The 14,347-nt window shown below is 36.3% G+C and overlaps 1 protein-coding gene across 1 annotated transcript in view; it reads left to right on the top strand.

The window, feature by feature from the left end:
* The window catches only part of CATSPERE (catsper channel auxiliary subunit epsilon), a gene marked incomplete at both ends in the record, with an annotated part of 194,608 nt that overhangs the window by 28,330 nt on the left and 151,931 nt on the right, over positions 1-14,347 (top strand). Inside the window, 3 exons of the mRNA XM_081298205.1 lie at positions 5,409-5,478; positions 7,277-7,347; positions 11,515-11,617. Coding sequence (XP_081154331.1) covers positions 5,409-5,478; positions 7,277-7,347; positions 11,515-11,617 — 244 coding nt within the window. The remainder of the gene's footprint in view (positions 1-5,408; positions 5,479-7,276; positions 7,348-11,514; positions 11,618-14,347) is intronic.

A 14,347-nucleotide genomic window follows, 5' to 3' on the forward strand; every position in this document is an offset into this window, starting at 1 on the left:
ACTACCACGCTGTCTGGCCGCTGAGCCTGTTCCGGGTGCGGGCGAAAGCTCTGCTCTGCCTCTACTCCAATTGGGGTGACATGTCTACCACGCCCACGGACTGCTGGGCATGTTCTGCCTGTCGGTCGCAGGTCTGTCTACCTTGCAGGCTCGGGGGCGGCTCTGCTCTGCCCCTACTCCATTGGGGTGACGTGACTACCACGCCAGCGGGTCATTGGGCCTGTTCCCGATGCGGGCGATGGCTATGCTCAGCCCCTACTCCAAATGGGGTGACGTGACTGCCACGCCGGTGGGTCTCTGGGCCTTTTCTGGGCGCGGGCGGCCGCTCTGCTCTGCCCTTACTCCAATTTGGGTGACGTGACTACCACGCCGGCGGGTTGCTGGGCCTGTTTTGCGCGTGGGTGGCGGCTCTGTTCTGCCCCTACTCCAATTGGGGTGACATGACTACCACGCTGGCGGGTCGCTGGGCCTTTTCCGGGCGCAGGCGGTGGCTGTGCTCTGCCCCTCTGGTTTGATGACAAAGTGAGAGAGACTCGGGTGTATGTGACTCACTTTCTTTACCAGGAGACCAACTATTTCTGTCGCCGCTGGTATCGATGAAGTTATCCGATAGCTTGGTTTTAAAACTCTCATCTGACTCAGTGCCAATTCTATACCCTCTTACTCTATAGCTTGTTACTGAATCTTCATACCTGTTAATGTGAATGATTTGATTTGTTCTTCCATGAGACTGATTTGGATATTTCTGTCTCTTTGCATTTTTATGTAAATTTTAGAGTAACACACACACAAATATGTTTAGATTTTCATTGGGTTTGCTTTTGGGAAGAATTGATAATTGGTTATAATGGGAATCGGCATCATTATAATATAGAATCTTCCAACTGATGGAGAATGATGCCCTCCAGAGTTGTCCTGTTCGTCTTATTCCTAACTTTAGTAAATTTCTCTAATTTGTCCCAGTTAAACATAATGCTCACTTTTGAGCAGCTATATATATATATGCTTAAATATTATATACATTAATTTATAATTAATTTATAAATTAATTTATAATTAAATAAATTTTATATATATATATATATATATAATTAAATTAACAAGGTATCTACTAACTCCTAATTTATGAAATATTTGTAGCAAAAAAATAGTTACTATAAATAGTGACGTGTATTATAGTGAACTTTTTAATATCTTCATGATCTACAGAAATAACCATATGAACTTTTCTCCTTAGGTAAATTAACATAATAAATCATGGTAATATATTTACTTATATTGCATCATCCATTATAGTATTATTGCATTTCAGAAAAAACTTTCCCTTGGTACCAGCGTATTATTATTTTAATATGCTTCCAGATTCCATTGTTATCATTTTATTGAATATTCTTTTAATAGTATTTACCAGAGATTACTCCATAGCAGTGATGCCATTGAAATTGTGGAAATTTTTTTCTTGTGTGAGTCTATCCCATCTTTTGCAGGATAACTTGCTTCTCTTGTTCTCAAACACAAAATGACAGGAAAAGTCCCAGTCATTGTGTAACCTAACACACTCCTCCATATTTCCGAATACTGGCGAGGCAAAGCAGAATTCAGTTAGTGTGCAAATTGTAGCATACTGTTTAGTACCTACTTGGAATTGTCAGTGCCTGTGCTGTACAATTTGTTAAATACTTGTAATTGTTTTCCCTGCCTTCAAGAGGGAGTATGTAGCAGTCAAGGATTAATGTGGACAGCAGCAAGCACTCTTTTTGCAGGCAGAAACTGATGAATGGATAGATAAAATGTGGAAGAGCTATGTAATGAAATATTATTGATTAATAAAAATGAAGTGCTGACACGTGCTCCATCATAGATGAATCTTAAAATCTTTTTACTAAGAGAAATAAGTCAGTTACAAAGAACTACTACACATTGCATTATTTCGTTTGTATGAAATGTCTAGAATAGGAAAATCTATAGACAGTCACTTGGTGATTACCTAGGGCTGGGAGTTAGGGGTTGGGTGGTAACCTCAACCCAGTATCACCAAATAGCTCTTGGTATTCAAATTTCCAATTGTTTTGCAAATTTCATTTTTGCTTGCTTATGTATATCTGGATCCAGATAAAGGATATACACCATGCATAGTTTGTATATATCCTTAGGTCCTTTTATAAACAGGCAAATTTATTGAAATTTTATACAGAATAACATTTATTTATGTTAAGCTTAGAGTTCGATGAGTTTTGGAATGCCTACGATTGCATAATCACAACAATAATAAAGGTACAGAATGTTTACATCTCCCCCAGAAGTTCCCTCAGGCCCTTTGCAGTGAGGCCACAGCCTCTCCCACCCCAGCTACTGGCAATCACTGTCTTCCTGTTCCTGTAGTTTTCCCTTTTCTAGATCATCAAACATAGATGAAATTGTATAATAGTCTTTTTTGAGTCAGTTTTCTTTTCACTTAGCCTAGTGCTTTCAGATTCATTCATAATGTTACATAAGAGTACTTCATTCCTTTTTAATGTTGAGTAATATTCCTTTGCATTTGTGGGTCACTAATTTAGGCCTTTTTCCCTAAGATTTAGCTTGTCTGCTTTCTCTTTGCTTCCTTATACTGATTTCACCTGAATCTGCTGAATTTTGGTCACTTATTTCAACCAACTTTTGGGATATCAAGAGATACCTTGTCATTGAGTTTTCTAATTGATGCTGTCCAGTGATTTTCTTGGTGGTATCCTAATTGTCCTTTCTATGTTTATAGGGAAGTTTGAGTATATTGAAAAAACACATCACCACTGTCCTTTCTCAATGTTCTTTCCATTGTTTCTTTCCTTCTTCTCCTCTTTCTCCTCCTCCTCTTCTTTCTTCTTCTTCTGGTAGTGCTGGGTGCTCTACCACTGAGCTATATTTCCAGTCCCTTTTTATTTTTTTATTTTGAGACAGGGTCTCACTAAGTTGCTGAGACTGGCCTCAAACTTGTGATCCTCCTGCCTTATCCTCCTAAGTAACTGGAATTATACTTGTGTGCTACCACACCCAGTTTCCCTGGTTTTCTAACTTCCTATTTTTTCTTATTCCTTTCATTTTTGACATTTTCTTTCTTGTTGTTTCTTAAATTTTCATCTTACACTGAAAACTGAGTTTATTCACTTTCAAACTATCTTATTTCTTCTGAATACTTTCAAGGCTATACGTCTCCTCCTGGAGACTCCTTATACTCACATATCACAAGTTTTGATAATATCAAATGTGTTTATTTATAAATATTTTGTAAATTATTGTTATGTCTTCTTCCATGAATCATTTAGAAATACAGGGTTTTTTTATTGTTGTTTTTGTTTTTGTTTTGTCTTTGGTTTGGTTTGTTGTTCTTTTAAGATAACAAATATCCTGGGATATTTTTCTGGCTAACTTTATGAGAAATTTTCATTAATATAAAAAGGCATGGTATATGAGAAAATGATTCATTGAGATTATTTAAGACCTTCTTTTATAAATATGATCAATTTGGTAAATGCTCTATGTGAAATTGAAAAGTATGTGCACATTTTATCTTGGTTAATTTTAGGAATGTATATATTTTAAACATACGTATCATGGCCCTTGTTAATGATGTTTTTCTAGTCTGTGAGTATCTTTTTTTTCAGTTTATCTATAGTTTGAGGAAAATATATTAAAAACCTACCACTATACTAATGACTAAATTTTTCTCTTAGTAATTCTATCAAATTTTGTCTTATATATTTCAAAATTATTTTCTATTTTCTGATTGATTTTTCTCTTTTTTTCTTATACATTGCCATTAAATCTGTAACATCAAGTCTATGAAACAGTTTATCCCATATTACAAATTAGGAAACAATATTGACATACGCATGTGTGCATAATTTTTGTGTAATAAAGATAAGAGGGTGACCTAGGGTTCCAACTCTAGCTAAACACTACCATACCAATGCTGAGCCTAAGACTAACAATGCCAGAAAGTATATCGCTATATTTCAGGAGGTGAAAGAAAGAATTTGTGAAAGAAAGAATCTATAAACAAAAGAACTGAAAGGCAAGGTACCTAAACCGGTCAGGATTACTCCAGGAGAACTGGGCTGGAATGAAGTAATGACACAAAGACAGACAAACACCTTTTTCTTTGGGTTCTGCAATGGCCTCTCTGACCCAACTCCCACCAAGGAGGCAAGGCAGGCAAGAAAGAGAGGGAGCACCTCGAACCGGGGTTGTACTAATGGGGGGAGCTAATCCATAGAACATTCTACCCAAAAAAAGGGCAGAAGGGTAGGATTACAACCAACAGATGGGTGTAATTCAACCCCATCCAGTAACACTCACTCCCAGAGCTATACCTGTCTTATCTGAGCGGAGGTAAAGACCAGTTGCATTGCAGGGTGCAATACCAGTCCAGTACCTCTTTACTTAGAACTTAAAGGGGTGTACATAGCTCCTGAACAGGGTGGCCTCCGGCAGCAAGGTGAAAAATAGCTGCAGAAATAAGGAGAAGGTGACCAGTGAAGTTATTATGGTCATTGATGATATGTAAATAACAGGACCTCAGAATGAAATGAGATTTGTTTTTTTAAGTAAAGGATTATGTCTTTCTTACCCTTTTTTAATCCCCAGAATCTGTCAGTCTGCTCCTAGCTGCTTAATAAGTAAAATAAAATTAAGTGTACTAGGGATGGGAATATAGCTCCATAATAAAGTACTTAGCATAAGCCAGGTCCTGGGTTCAATCCCGAATACCCACTCCCAAGTTAAAAGTTTATAGACTTAGGGGAAAAGTCCTACTGAAAAGTCCCAGGAAGTTACTTTTCCTTTGTCATATTACTTTGTACAATTTTAAAGCAATTGAATTTTAGTTATTCTATCTTTAAATAACAAGGTCTGAGAATACAATCAAACACTGAGGTGTGAACATTTTGAAGCTCATTTTTCATTTGAACTCTGTAATTTTCTTTACAGATTAAGTTAGAGTATGAAGGAACAAATTTTTCTGAGTGGAATGTGCCAGAAGATTGTCAGGTTGAAAATAACAAGTAAGACTTTTACTGTGAATGTAAATTCATATATGTATTTACACTTTAAAAAGCATTCATAGCCACAGTGTGGCATGTGCCTGTAATCCCAGCAACTCAGGAGGCTGAGGCAGGAGAATTTCCAGCTCAAGATCAGCCTTGGCAATTTAGCAAGACTCTGTCTCAGCCTTGGCAATTTAGCAAGACTCTGTCTCAAAAAAAAAAAAAAAAAAGAGAGAGAGAGAGAGAGAGAGAGAGAAAATTTGCTATATTTAAAATTTTCTCTTAGCATTCAATTGAAGATTTTAGGGTTAAAAAAACAGTGAGGCAATTTTTATTCAACTTGTTTGCATCTGTTATTTCTTCTTTCCTATTCTTTTTAAACACTAGATCACCTGTGACAGAACTGCGTTGTACTTCTCCTGGTTCTTATATTATACAACCAATTGTTACAGGCCCAGTAAGTTGATTTTAATGATAACTTATTGACACTTGAATAATCATTCCTATTTTGTTTTATTTTTCTTTTGAGTTTTTCAACCAAATTTGTCTGTTTTAAATAATATTAAATAAGAGAAAAACTTAAAAATTATTGTTGGTATGTCATTAATTTTTAGATATATCTCATGTCAAATAATAAGTTATGAAATGGTATCTGATTTTACCTTGTTTATGGGCATAGGAATTAAACAAGGGTCTCAGGCCTGCTAGGCAAGTGCTGTCCCACTGAGCTACATTCCCAACACCTACATTAGCCTTTTTTATTAATAACAATTATAAAGTCCATAGGCAGCACCTTAAGATAACAGTACTCTCAGACGAATGAGTCTTATGTCATGCACTCTTGTGGCAATACCCAGGATTGAAAGGAATTTCTAGCAGACTTGTTTAATATTCTACTGCATTTTCTTTAATTCAAGAAAGCATATGAAAATGCAAATGAATGAGAATGATGTTGAGTCTTCTCTAGTTTACCAAGTAAAATGTTTATAAAGTAAAGCATTATAAGGCATTGGCACTTTAATGATTAGTAACAAAGTACTGGCCACATATCTGACAGCTGATGTGCCCACACAAGTATATCTGAATCTATTGCTATCTGAAGAGAATCCTTGTGACAAAAACCTGCTTTTACTTTGGGATTTAAGACTTCTCTTTAATTAATTAACTTTCTTTTTGAGATACAAATAGACAGAATGCTGTGGGAGTGGCCAGATGAATATTTATTCATTTTTAAATCCCTAGAGAGTGAAAAATATTTGTATTTGTCTTTTTTGAGTCTTTAAGTAAATGTACCAGTTTTAAGAACACAATTCATGAAGAAGTAAAGGGCTCCTCTCCCTTTTATGTTGTAAGCCCATATGTTTTAGTCAGCTTTTATATCACTGTGACCAAAACACCCAACAAGAATAACTTAGAAAAAGGTCAAGTTTATTTGAGGCTTGCAGTTTCAGAGATCTCAGTCCATAGGAGGATAGCCCCATTGCCCTGGGCCGACAGAGTCAGAACATCATGGGGGAAGGGTGCAACTGAGGGAAGATGCTCTCCTCATGGCAGCAAGGAAGCAAAGAGAAAGAGAAGGGGCCCCGGGGAAGATGGGGAAGATGCACCCTTCCAGTGCATACCCACCCACTCCAGCCACGCCCCACCTGCTTCGAGTTCCATTCAAACTTGAATGGGCAGATGAGGTCACAGCTATCATAATCTAATCATTTCATCTCTAAATACTGCTAGGAGACCTCTCAGAGCACCAAATAAATGTACAATGTTGTGTAACAATATGCATACACCCATTCATGTAGGAAGATCTGTGTCATTTATGTGTCTGAGTGTCATTTGATTCTGTAACCCAGCTAAGGAGATATATCAAACTTTTGAAATGTACTCAAAAGCACTGAGTTTTGACAACCAAAAGCATTTCCAGGTATTGTAAAATGTCCCCTGGGGAGTAAAATCACCTGAGAACTTTTGAACCAAGAAATTAATTGAATTATATATCAATAAGAAAGAAAAATACAATAATAATAATGTCTTTTAATTTGTCATTCATGATAGTAAATTCTTAATTACAGGGAGTAACTAGAGAATTGAGCTAGAATCATATGTATATTTATCCTGTTCTGAAATTTACTTATTCACCTTTATCTGTTCTTAGAGAAGTAATTTAGTTCCTCTATGACTTTTATGCCAATGTTCATAAGTGTATTTATTTTAAAGTTAACTTAGTACATTCTAGTTTCTTCTACATTTTCTTTTAGGAAAAAGAAGAAAAACGCTATTTGACAGTGGATTCTTCTAATATTTGTTTTCTGTGGTATTATAAAGTTATGTAAGTAATGCCATTTGAAATACAAAGAATTAATGCTTTTAGAGTATTCAGCTTCAGTGTTTAATTAATCACAATTGCATTGCCTCTATTATGGTTTTCATACAAACTTTTATCTACCCACACCTTGGTTGCCAAAGTAATACTGAACAACAAATAATGAAAATACCAACAGTAACCACTATTTGAACACAACTATGTCTACATGTTCATACTTACGTACATTGTCTTTCTCAACTTTTATAATAACCATAAAATGGTTATTGCAAGCACTATTTTCTTTAACTGATAAGAAAACATAAGATAAGTTAAATGATTTGAACAAAAATACAAAACTATATATCTAACAAAAAGGCTCTCTTTGTCTTGTGTAACTCTTAAAATTATTTTTTAGGGGGCACTTGGGATTGAACTCAGGGGCACTCAACACTGAGCCACATCCCCAGCCCTATTTTGTATTTTATTTGGAGCCAGAGTTTCACTGAGTTGTTTAGCACTCACTATTGCTGAGGCTGCTTTTAAATACTCGATCCTCCTGTCTCAGCCTGTCAGGCTACTGGGATTACAGGCATATGCCACCACACTTGGCCTTCAAATTAATTTTAATGTGAGTGAATGAATATAACTAAGAAAGCGAAGCATGTACGAATACATAATTAGGGCTGGGGATGTGGCTCAAGCGGACGCCCGCTCACCTGGCATGTGTGGGGCACTGGGTTGGATCCTCAGCACCACATTAAAAATAAAATAAAGATGTTGTGTCCTAAAAAATATATATTAAAAACTTCTCTCTCTCTCTCTCTCTCTCTCTCTCTCTCTCTCTCTCTCTTTCTCTAAAAAAAGAATACATAATTAACTGTATTGTAAAATTAATCATTAAGTTAAAAAAGTGTTCATAAATCAGAACATAGTCAAGGCACTATCACAAGCAGTCTTGCATCCCTTTGATGAACCCCACTTGATCATGGTGCACTATCTTTTTAATATGTTTTTGTATGTGATTTGCCTATATTAAGAATTTTTGCTTCTATGTTCATCAGGGATATTGGTCTGAAATTTTCTTTCCTTGATGTGTCTTTTTCTGGTTTTGGTATCAGAATGACACTAGCTTTCTAGAATGAGTTTGGAAGGGTTTTCCTTCTTTCCTTCCTTCCTTCCTTCCTTCCTTCCTTCCTTCCTTCCTTCCTTCCTTCCTTCCTTCCTTTCTTCCTTTTTGTTTTGTTTTGTTTTTTGATACTGGGGATTGAACTCTCAGGGGCAAATGGCCACTGAGTCACATCCCTAGGCCTATTTTATATTTTATTTAGAGACAGGGTCTGACTAAGTTGCTTGGTACCTCGCTTTTGCTGAGGATGGCTTTAAACTTGCAATCCTCTTGCCTCAGCCTCCTGAACCGTTGGTTTACCGGCATATACCACTGTGCCTGGTGGTTCCCTCCTTTACTATTTTATGGGACAATTTGAAGAGGATTGGTGTTAGTTCTTCTTTGAAGATCTGGTAGAACTAAGCCGAGAACCTGTTTGGTTCCAGGCTTTCCTTTATTGGTAAGCTTTTGATGGCATCTTCTATTTTATTGCTTGAAACTGGTAAAATTTTCTATGTCCTCTTGATTCAATTTGGGTAGGTCATATGTCACTAGAAATTTGTTGATTTCTTCAGATTTTCTATTGTATTAGAGTATAATAGTTTCTGTTTATCATCTGTATTTCAGTAGTGTCCATCATGATATTTACTTTTTCATCATGAATTTTAATAATTTGAGTTTTCACTCTTTTTCTCTTTATAGGCTTGGTGAAGTTTTATCAACTTTATTTATTTTTTCAAAGAATCAACTTTTTTGTTTTGTCCATGTTTAAGTGTTTTTCTTTTTGCTTTAATTTCATTGATAGCAGCTGATTTTAAGTATTTTCTGTCTCCTACTTCTTTTGGTGTTGATTTGTTCTTTTTTTCCTAGTAAAATGAATGCAAAAATTGTTGCAGCTCTTTCTGTACATGGGAATTTTACTTCTGGCTCCTAATACGCTCCCAGGACTTTGAGATTGTAATGTTAGGTTATTTATTTGTTGACTTTCTATCTTTTTTAGTGAATGAGCTCAGTGCATTGAACTTTCCTCTTAGAACTGCCTTCAAAGTGTCGCAGAGATTTTAATATGTTGTACTGCTATTTACCTCTAAATAATTTTTTATTTCATTCCTAATTTTTCTGCTATCCATTGGTCATTTTCTGCTATCCATTGGTCATTCTTAAGTGTTCAGGTGGTAGAGTAGATTATATTTTTTATTTTATATTGATTTTTAATTTCATTCCATTATGATCTGATAGAATGCAAGGTATTATTTTGTATTTGCTTAGAGTTGCTCTGTGGCCTGAGATATGGTCTATTTTAGAGTAGGATCTGTGTGCTGTGGAGAAGAAAGTGTATTCAGTCATTGGTGGATGAAATATTCAATACATATTAGTTAAGTCTAAATTATTAATTGTATTTTTTTAGTTCTATAGATTTTTCATTTAGTTTTTGTTTGGTGGATCTAACCAGTGGTGAGAGCAGTGTGTTAAACTCACCCAGTATTATTGTGTTGTGGTCTATTGGTATGTCATGCAGTGTGGATTTTCCAGGCCTGTACTGCAGGCCAAACTAGGGTTTTCCCAGGAATTGGCTCCCTCACCTGCCAGGCCTGCCACTGTAGTGGCAAAACTGTTCTTTCCTCTTCCCTCTGCACATAGCTGGTAGAGATGGAGCTTCTTTCCCTCAGAAGACAAGGATATTGCGCAGCAAGTCTTGATCTCTAAACTTTCCATACCCAGACATGCCTCAGGCCTCCTAAAAGTGCAGAATCCTTTAATTCCCTTTTCTCTCCTCTTTACTCACAGAGGGACCACTCTGGCTGGTACCTCCAGCCATGACAGCAGCGGTGGCACTGAGGATGTCTTCCTCATCCAATCTCTTAGGTCCCTGATCTGCTTTGAGCTTCCAGCATTAAATTCAAGTAAAGTTCTTCCCCATTTTTTTCCCATTCACCTAGCTTTCTGAGGAGCTGCCAGTCTGCTTTCTTGGTTGCACGCCGTGAAGCAACCAGGAAAGCAACCTTCTCTATTCCACCATCATGAAAATCCCCTACTCTTCAGTTTTCTTGTAATGCCTGGTTTTTGTATTAAGATGATATTGGCCTCATAGAATGATTTAGAAAGTATTCCCTCTACTTCTATTTTCTGAAAAAGATTATAGATAATTGGTGTAATTTTCCCATTGTTTGATACAGTTTTCCAGAGAACTAATTTATACCTGGAATTTTTTTTGTTTAAATTTTTAAGGTAATTAGTTATTGATTCAAAATTTTTAGTAGATATATTATTCACATGACTTTCTTCTGTGAGTTTTGGCAGATGGTGTCTTTCAGGGAATTAGTGTATTTCATCAAATTTATGGGCAAGTTGTTAAGGGTATTTCTCACTTTTGCTGAGGCTGGCTTTGAACTCAGAATCCTCCTGCCTCAGCCTCCCAAGCCACTAGCTATGTGTCATATTTTTTTACACCACTACTAAAATGTTTTAGTTATTATACCTTGGTGGTATATTTTGTGATCAGGTATTGTGATGCCCTCTGCTTTTTTCTTTTTGCTCAAAATAACTTTGAATACTAGGGGTCTTTTGTGGGTTTTCTATGAATTTTAGGATTGTTTTTATATTTCTGTGAACAATGCCATTGGTATTTTAATGGGAATTGCATTGTTTATGTAAATTGCTTTGGGTAATATGGACATTTGGACTATCAATTCTTCCTATCCATAAAGATGGAATGTCTTTATATCTTGTGTGTTTGTGTCCTCTTCAATTTCTTTCAGCAACGTTTTGTAATTTTCATTGTAGATATCATGCATTTGTGTCTAAAACTCTTTAACTCCTAAAACTCTATGACCCAGAAGCAAACACCATTCCATACTATTCTGCCGCTTCTGTATCTCTTCATCCTGATGCCAAATGAAAGTATAGGATCTTTTCCAAAAACAGGGGAAAACACTGTTTAAAGTATTAAATGTAGATCTTATTCTTCAATAGTCACTTTTATTACCTGTCATGATTTTCTTTTATTTGCAATATAATGTCATGTTGCTTGGACATGGTAATACTCATGGGACCAGTGCAGACCTTTTACTCACCTGGTGATTCAGCATGGGCATGGCCCACCAGCTGCCAGCTTCCTACCAGTTTCTCCTCTCCATAGATCCATATATCATACCCAGAACAATGGTGGCATCTGAAAAATCAAGCCAGGTATGACATAATGAGAGCCCCTAAGATTAGCACAACCTCTGCACTGAAATATGCTAGATACCTGAATTGGAGGTGCCCAAGAAGCTCACTCCTGCAATGATGAGGGCTCCATCAGCCACTACATGGTACTACCAGCCAGAAATGGGACAGCTGCTTCCATGTCTTAATCCAGGATGCTGCAGAGAACATATCCCTTGTACTAATCATTCCCACACCAGATGTGCCCAGAGTTCACGCATCTAGACCCTTACCAAAGTCAAAAGTAAAAGCAAGTTTGGGGAGGGAGACAAGAGGGAAGAAGAGGATGGCCAGTCAGGACCCAAAATGCCAAAGCATGGAGGAATGAGTGTCACAGAAGCTGTCCCAAAGAGGCAGAGAGGCAGCAGGAGGTAGGACTGTGAATGAGCCAAAGCTCTAAAACCCCAACTCATGCTCCATTGTTCTGTCATACTTATTTAGAAAATACAAGTTTAAAGATGAATTTACTAAAATTCCAAGACAAACAATGCAGAGCACAGGGTCCTTCTGAGCACTGTGTCTTTTTTGGGGGGGCTCTTTAAACCCACTGACTCTGTTTGCCCACAAACCAGAATTCCTGGAACAAGTATCATGTTAGCATCTTAACTTTCTTGCTTTCTTTACCCACCCCCACCTCAGGGTTAGAATACAGAATAGAAAGGAAGAATAATTCAGGGGGTCATTCTTGTCTGTCATCTTTCATAATTTCACTGAAATTTTTGGTTTTTTGTTGTTGTTGCTGTTGTTTTGTTTTATTTTGTTTTTTGTTTTGGGGGGTTTGTTTTTTGTTTGTTTTTATTTTTGGGTTTTTTTTTTGTTTTTTTTGTTTGGTTTGGTTTGGTACCAGGGATTGAACCCAGGGGTGCTTAACCACCGAGCCACATTCCCAGCCCTTTTTTAAATTTTGAGACCAGGTCTTGATGAGTGGCTTAGAGTCTCACTAAGTTGCTGAGGCTGAAAAGTTTCTGAAATTGTGATCCTCCTGCCTCAGCCTCCTAAGCAGCTGGAATTACAAGCAGTGCTCCCAGCTTCACTGTGAAGCTTTATCACTCTGTTTCACTACTGTCTACCTACCTATTTAAATTGCTTTAGCAAAGTCAACGAAGTCAATTGCCAAGGTTAATAGGACTTTTTTTCCCCTTACTGTTTGACTTCTATACCACATCTAATATTGCATTCATTTCTTCTTGAAACTCTTTCATTCCTTCATTCATTCTATACCACTATTTTTATTTCTATGTTAATTCTTTCCCAGTCTCCACCCCCATTCCCATTACCCTTTGGTGTTTTTTTTATCATCTGTTCTTAAATGTCAGGTTAATCCAGGATTCTCTCCTTTGCTTTCCTCTCTCTCTACACTTGAGATCTGTGTACCAACTCAAGAAAACCAAGCAGACTGATACAGATACAGCAGAATGCAGCTGTTTTTCCTCTCACGGTAGGAATAAGATTGTTCAGTTAATCATCCACCGATACTGACTCCCTCTCTACAAGGTTACGAAGCTACTTTTATTACCTACATATTTCTCTTTCTGCCTTCAAATTTTCCTTTCCAGATGCACTGGTAATTCATTCAGCGGCCAACTTCTTTCTTCCTGCACCTTTGACAAGTAGCATTGCACAAAGCAGATCATATCAGTTCTGGAGCCAGGGATCTTTTTAATCAACCTTGAACTTTGTTGAGTCCTGGGCACAGTACACTGGCCAAGATTTATAGTACTTATTTTCAGTAATTCTCTACCATATTTGGCTAGATATATGAACTATTATGATCGTTATACAGTCTCAGAAACTAACTGCAGGGGCTGGGGTCATAGCACTTGCCTACCACGTGAGGCACTGTGTTTGATCCTCAGCACCTCATACATACATAAATAAATTATGTCCATCTATAACTAAAAAAAATTAAAAAGAAACTAACTGAATACTGGTTTGCTGATTCTGAAATATTTTCATTTTTGTTTTATTCATAATAAGATATTTGGTACTGTGTCATGTTCAGAAAATGGAAGAGGTATATTGAATTTCAAAGATTATATGATAAAAATAGACACAGATTACTTTTAAGTGAAAAAACACTTCTTAAAAAGCATACAACTAAGTATACAAATGAATATTGTTCCTTTAGGACTGATGAGTGACATAAATTACAACATGAATGTGAAATAAAAATATCAAAATTTTAATGAAGATTAACCATGCAATTTTGATTACATGAACTTGTAATATTGTTAAGAAAACATACAGATTAAAGCTCCTTAGTCTTATGCAATGACAAATGGGTCACTTAATACATTGATAAACAAATAGATATATGTAGGGGCTTTTTTTGTTTGTTTGTTGGCTTGTTATATTTAGCCTGTTTATATATTTGCAATGGCATATAAATAGAATATTCAAAGGTTTAGAAACATGTATTGGAAGTAGAACATCCAAGTTAATATTAAATATGCTGTTTACTAACATATGTTCCTTTTTCCCAACAGTAATTTATTTCATAATTTAACCCAGGTAAAAGATTTTTTTAATGTTTTATATCTATAATATATTGCTAATATATTGTTTCCTTCTTATCTTTCAAATCTATCAAATGAGAAATTTTCCAAAGTGATTTTGTGATAAACTTTGCTTATAGCAGTGGTAAATAATGTATGTTTTGAGTACTCTTAGAGGGTACCATAAGACCAGTTTTAGAGGGTCCCTAAGGTCTAC

This window comes from Spermophilus citellus (assembly GCF_964194105.1).
Source record: "Spermophilus citellus genome assembly, chromosome: 6".
NCBI classification, from domain to species: Eukaryota; Metazoa; Chordata; class Mammalia; order Rodentia; family Sciuridae; genus Spermophilus; species Spermophilus citellus.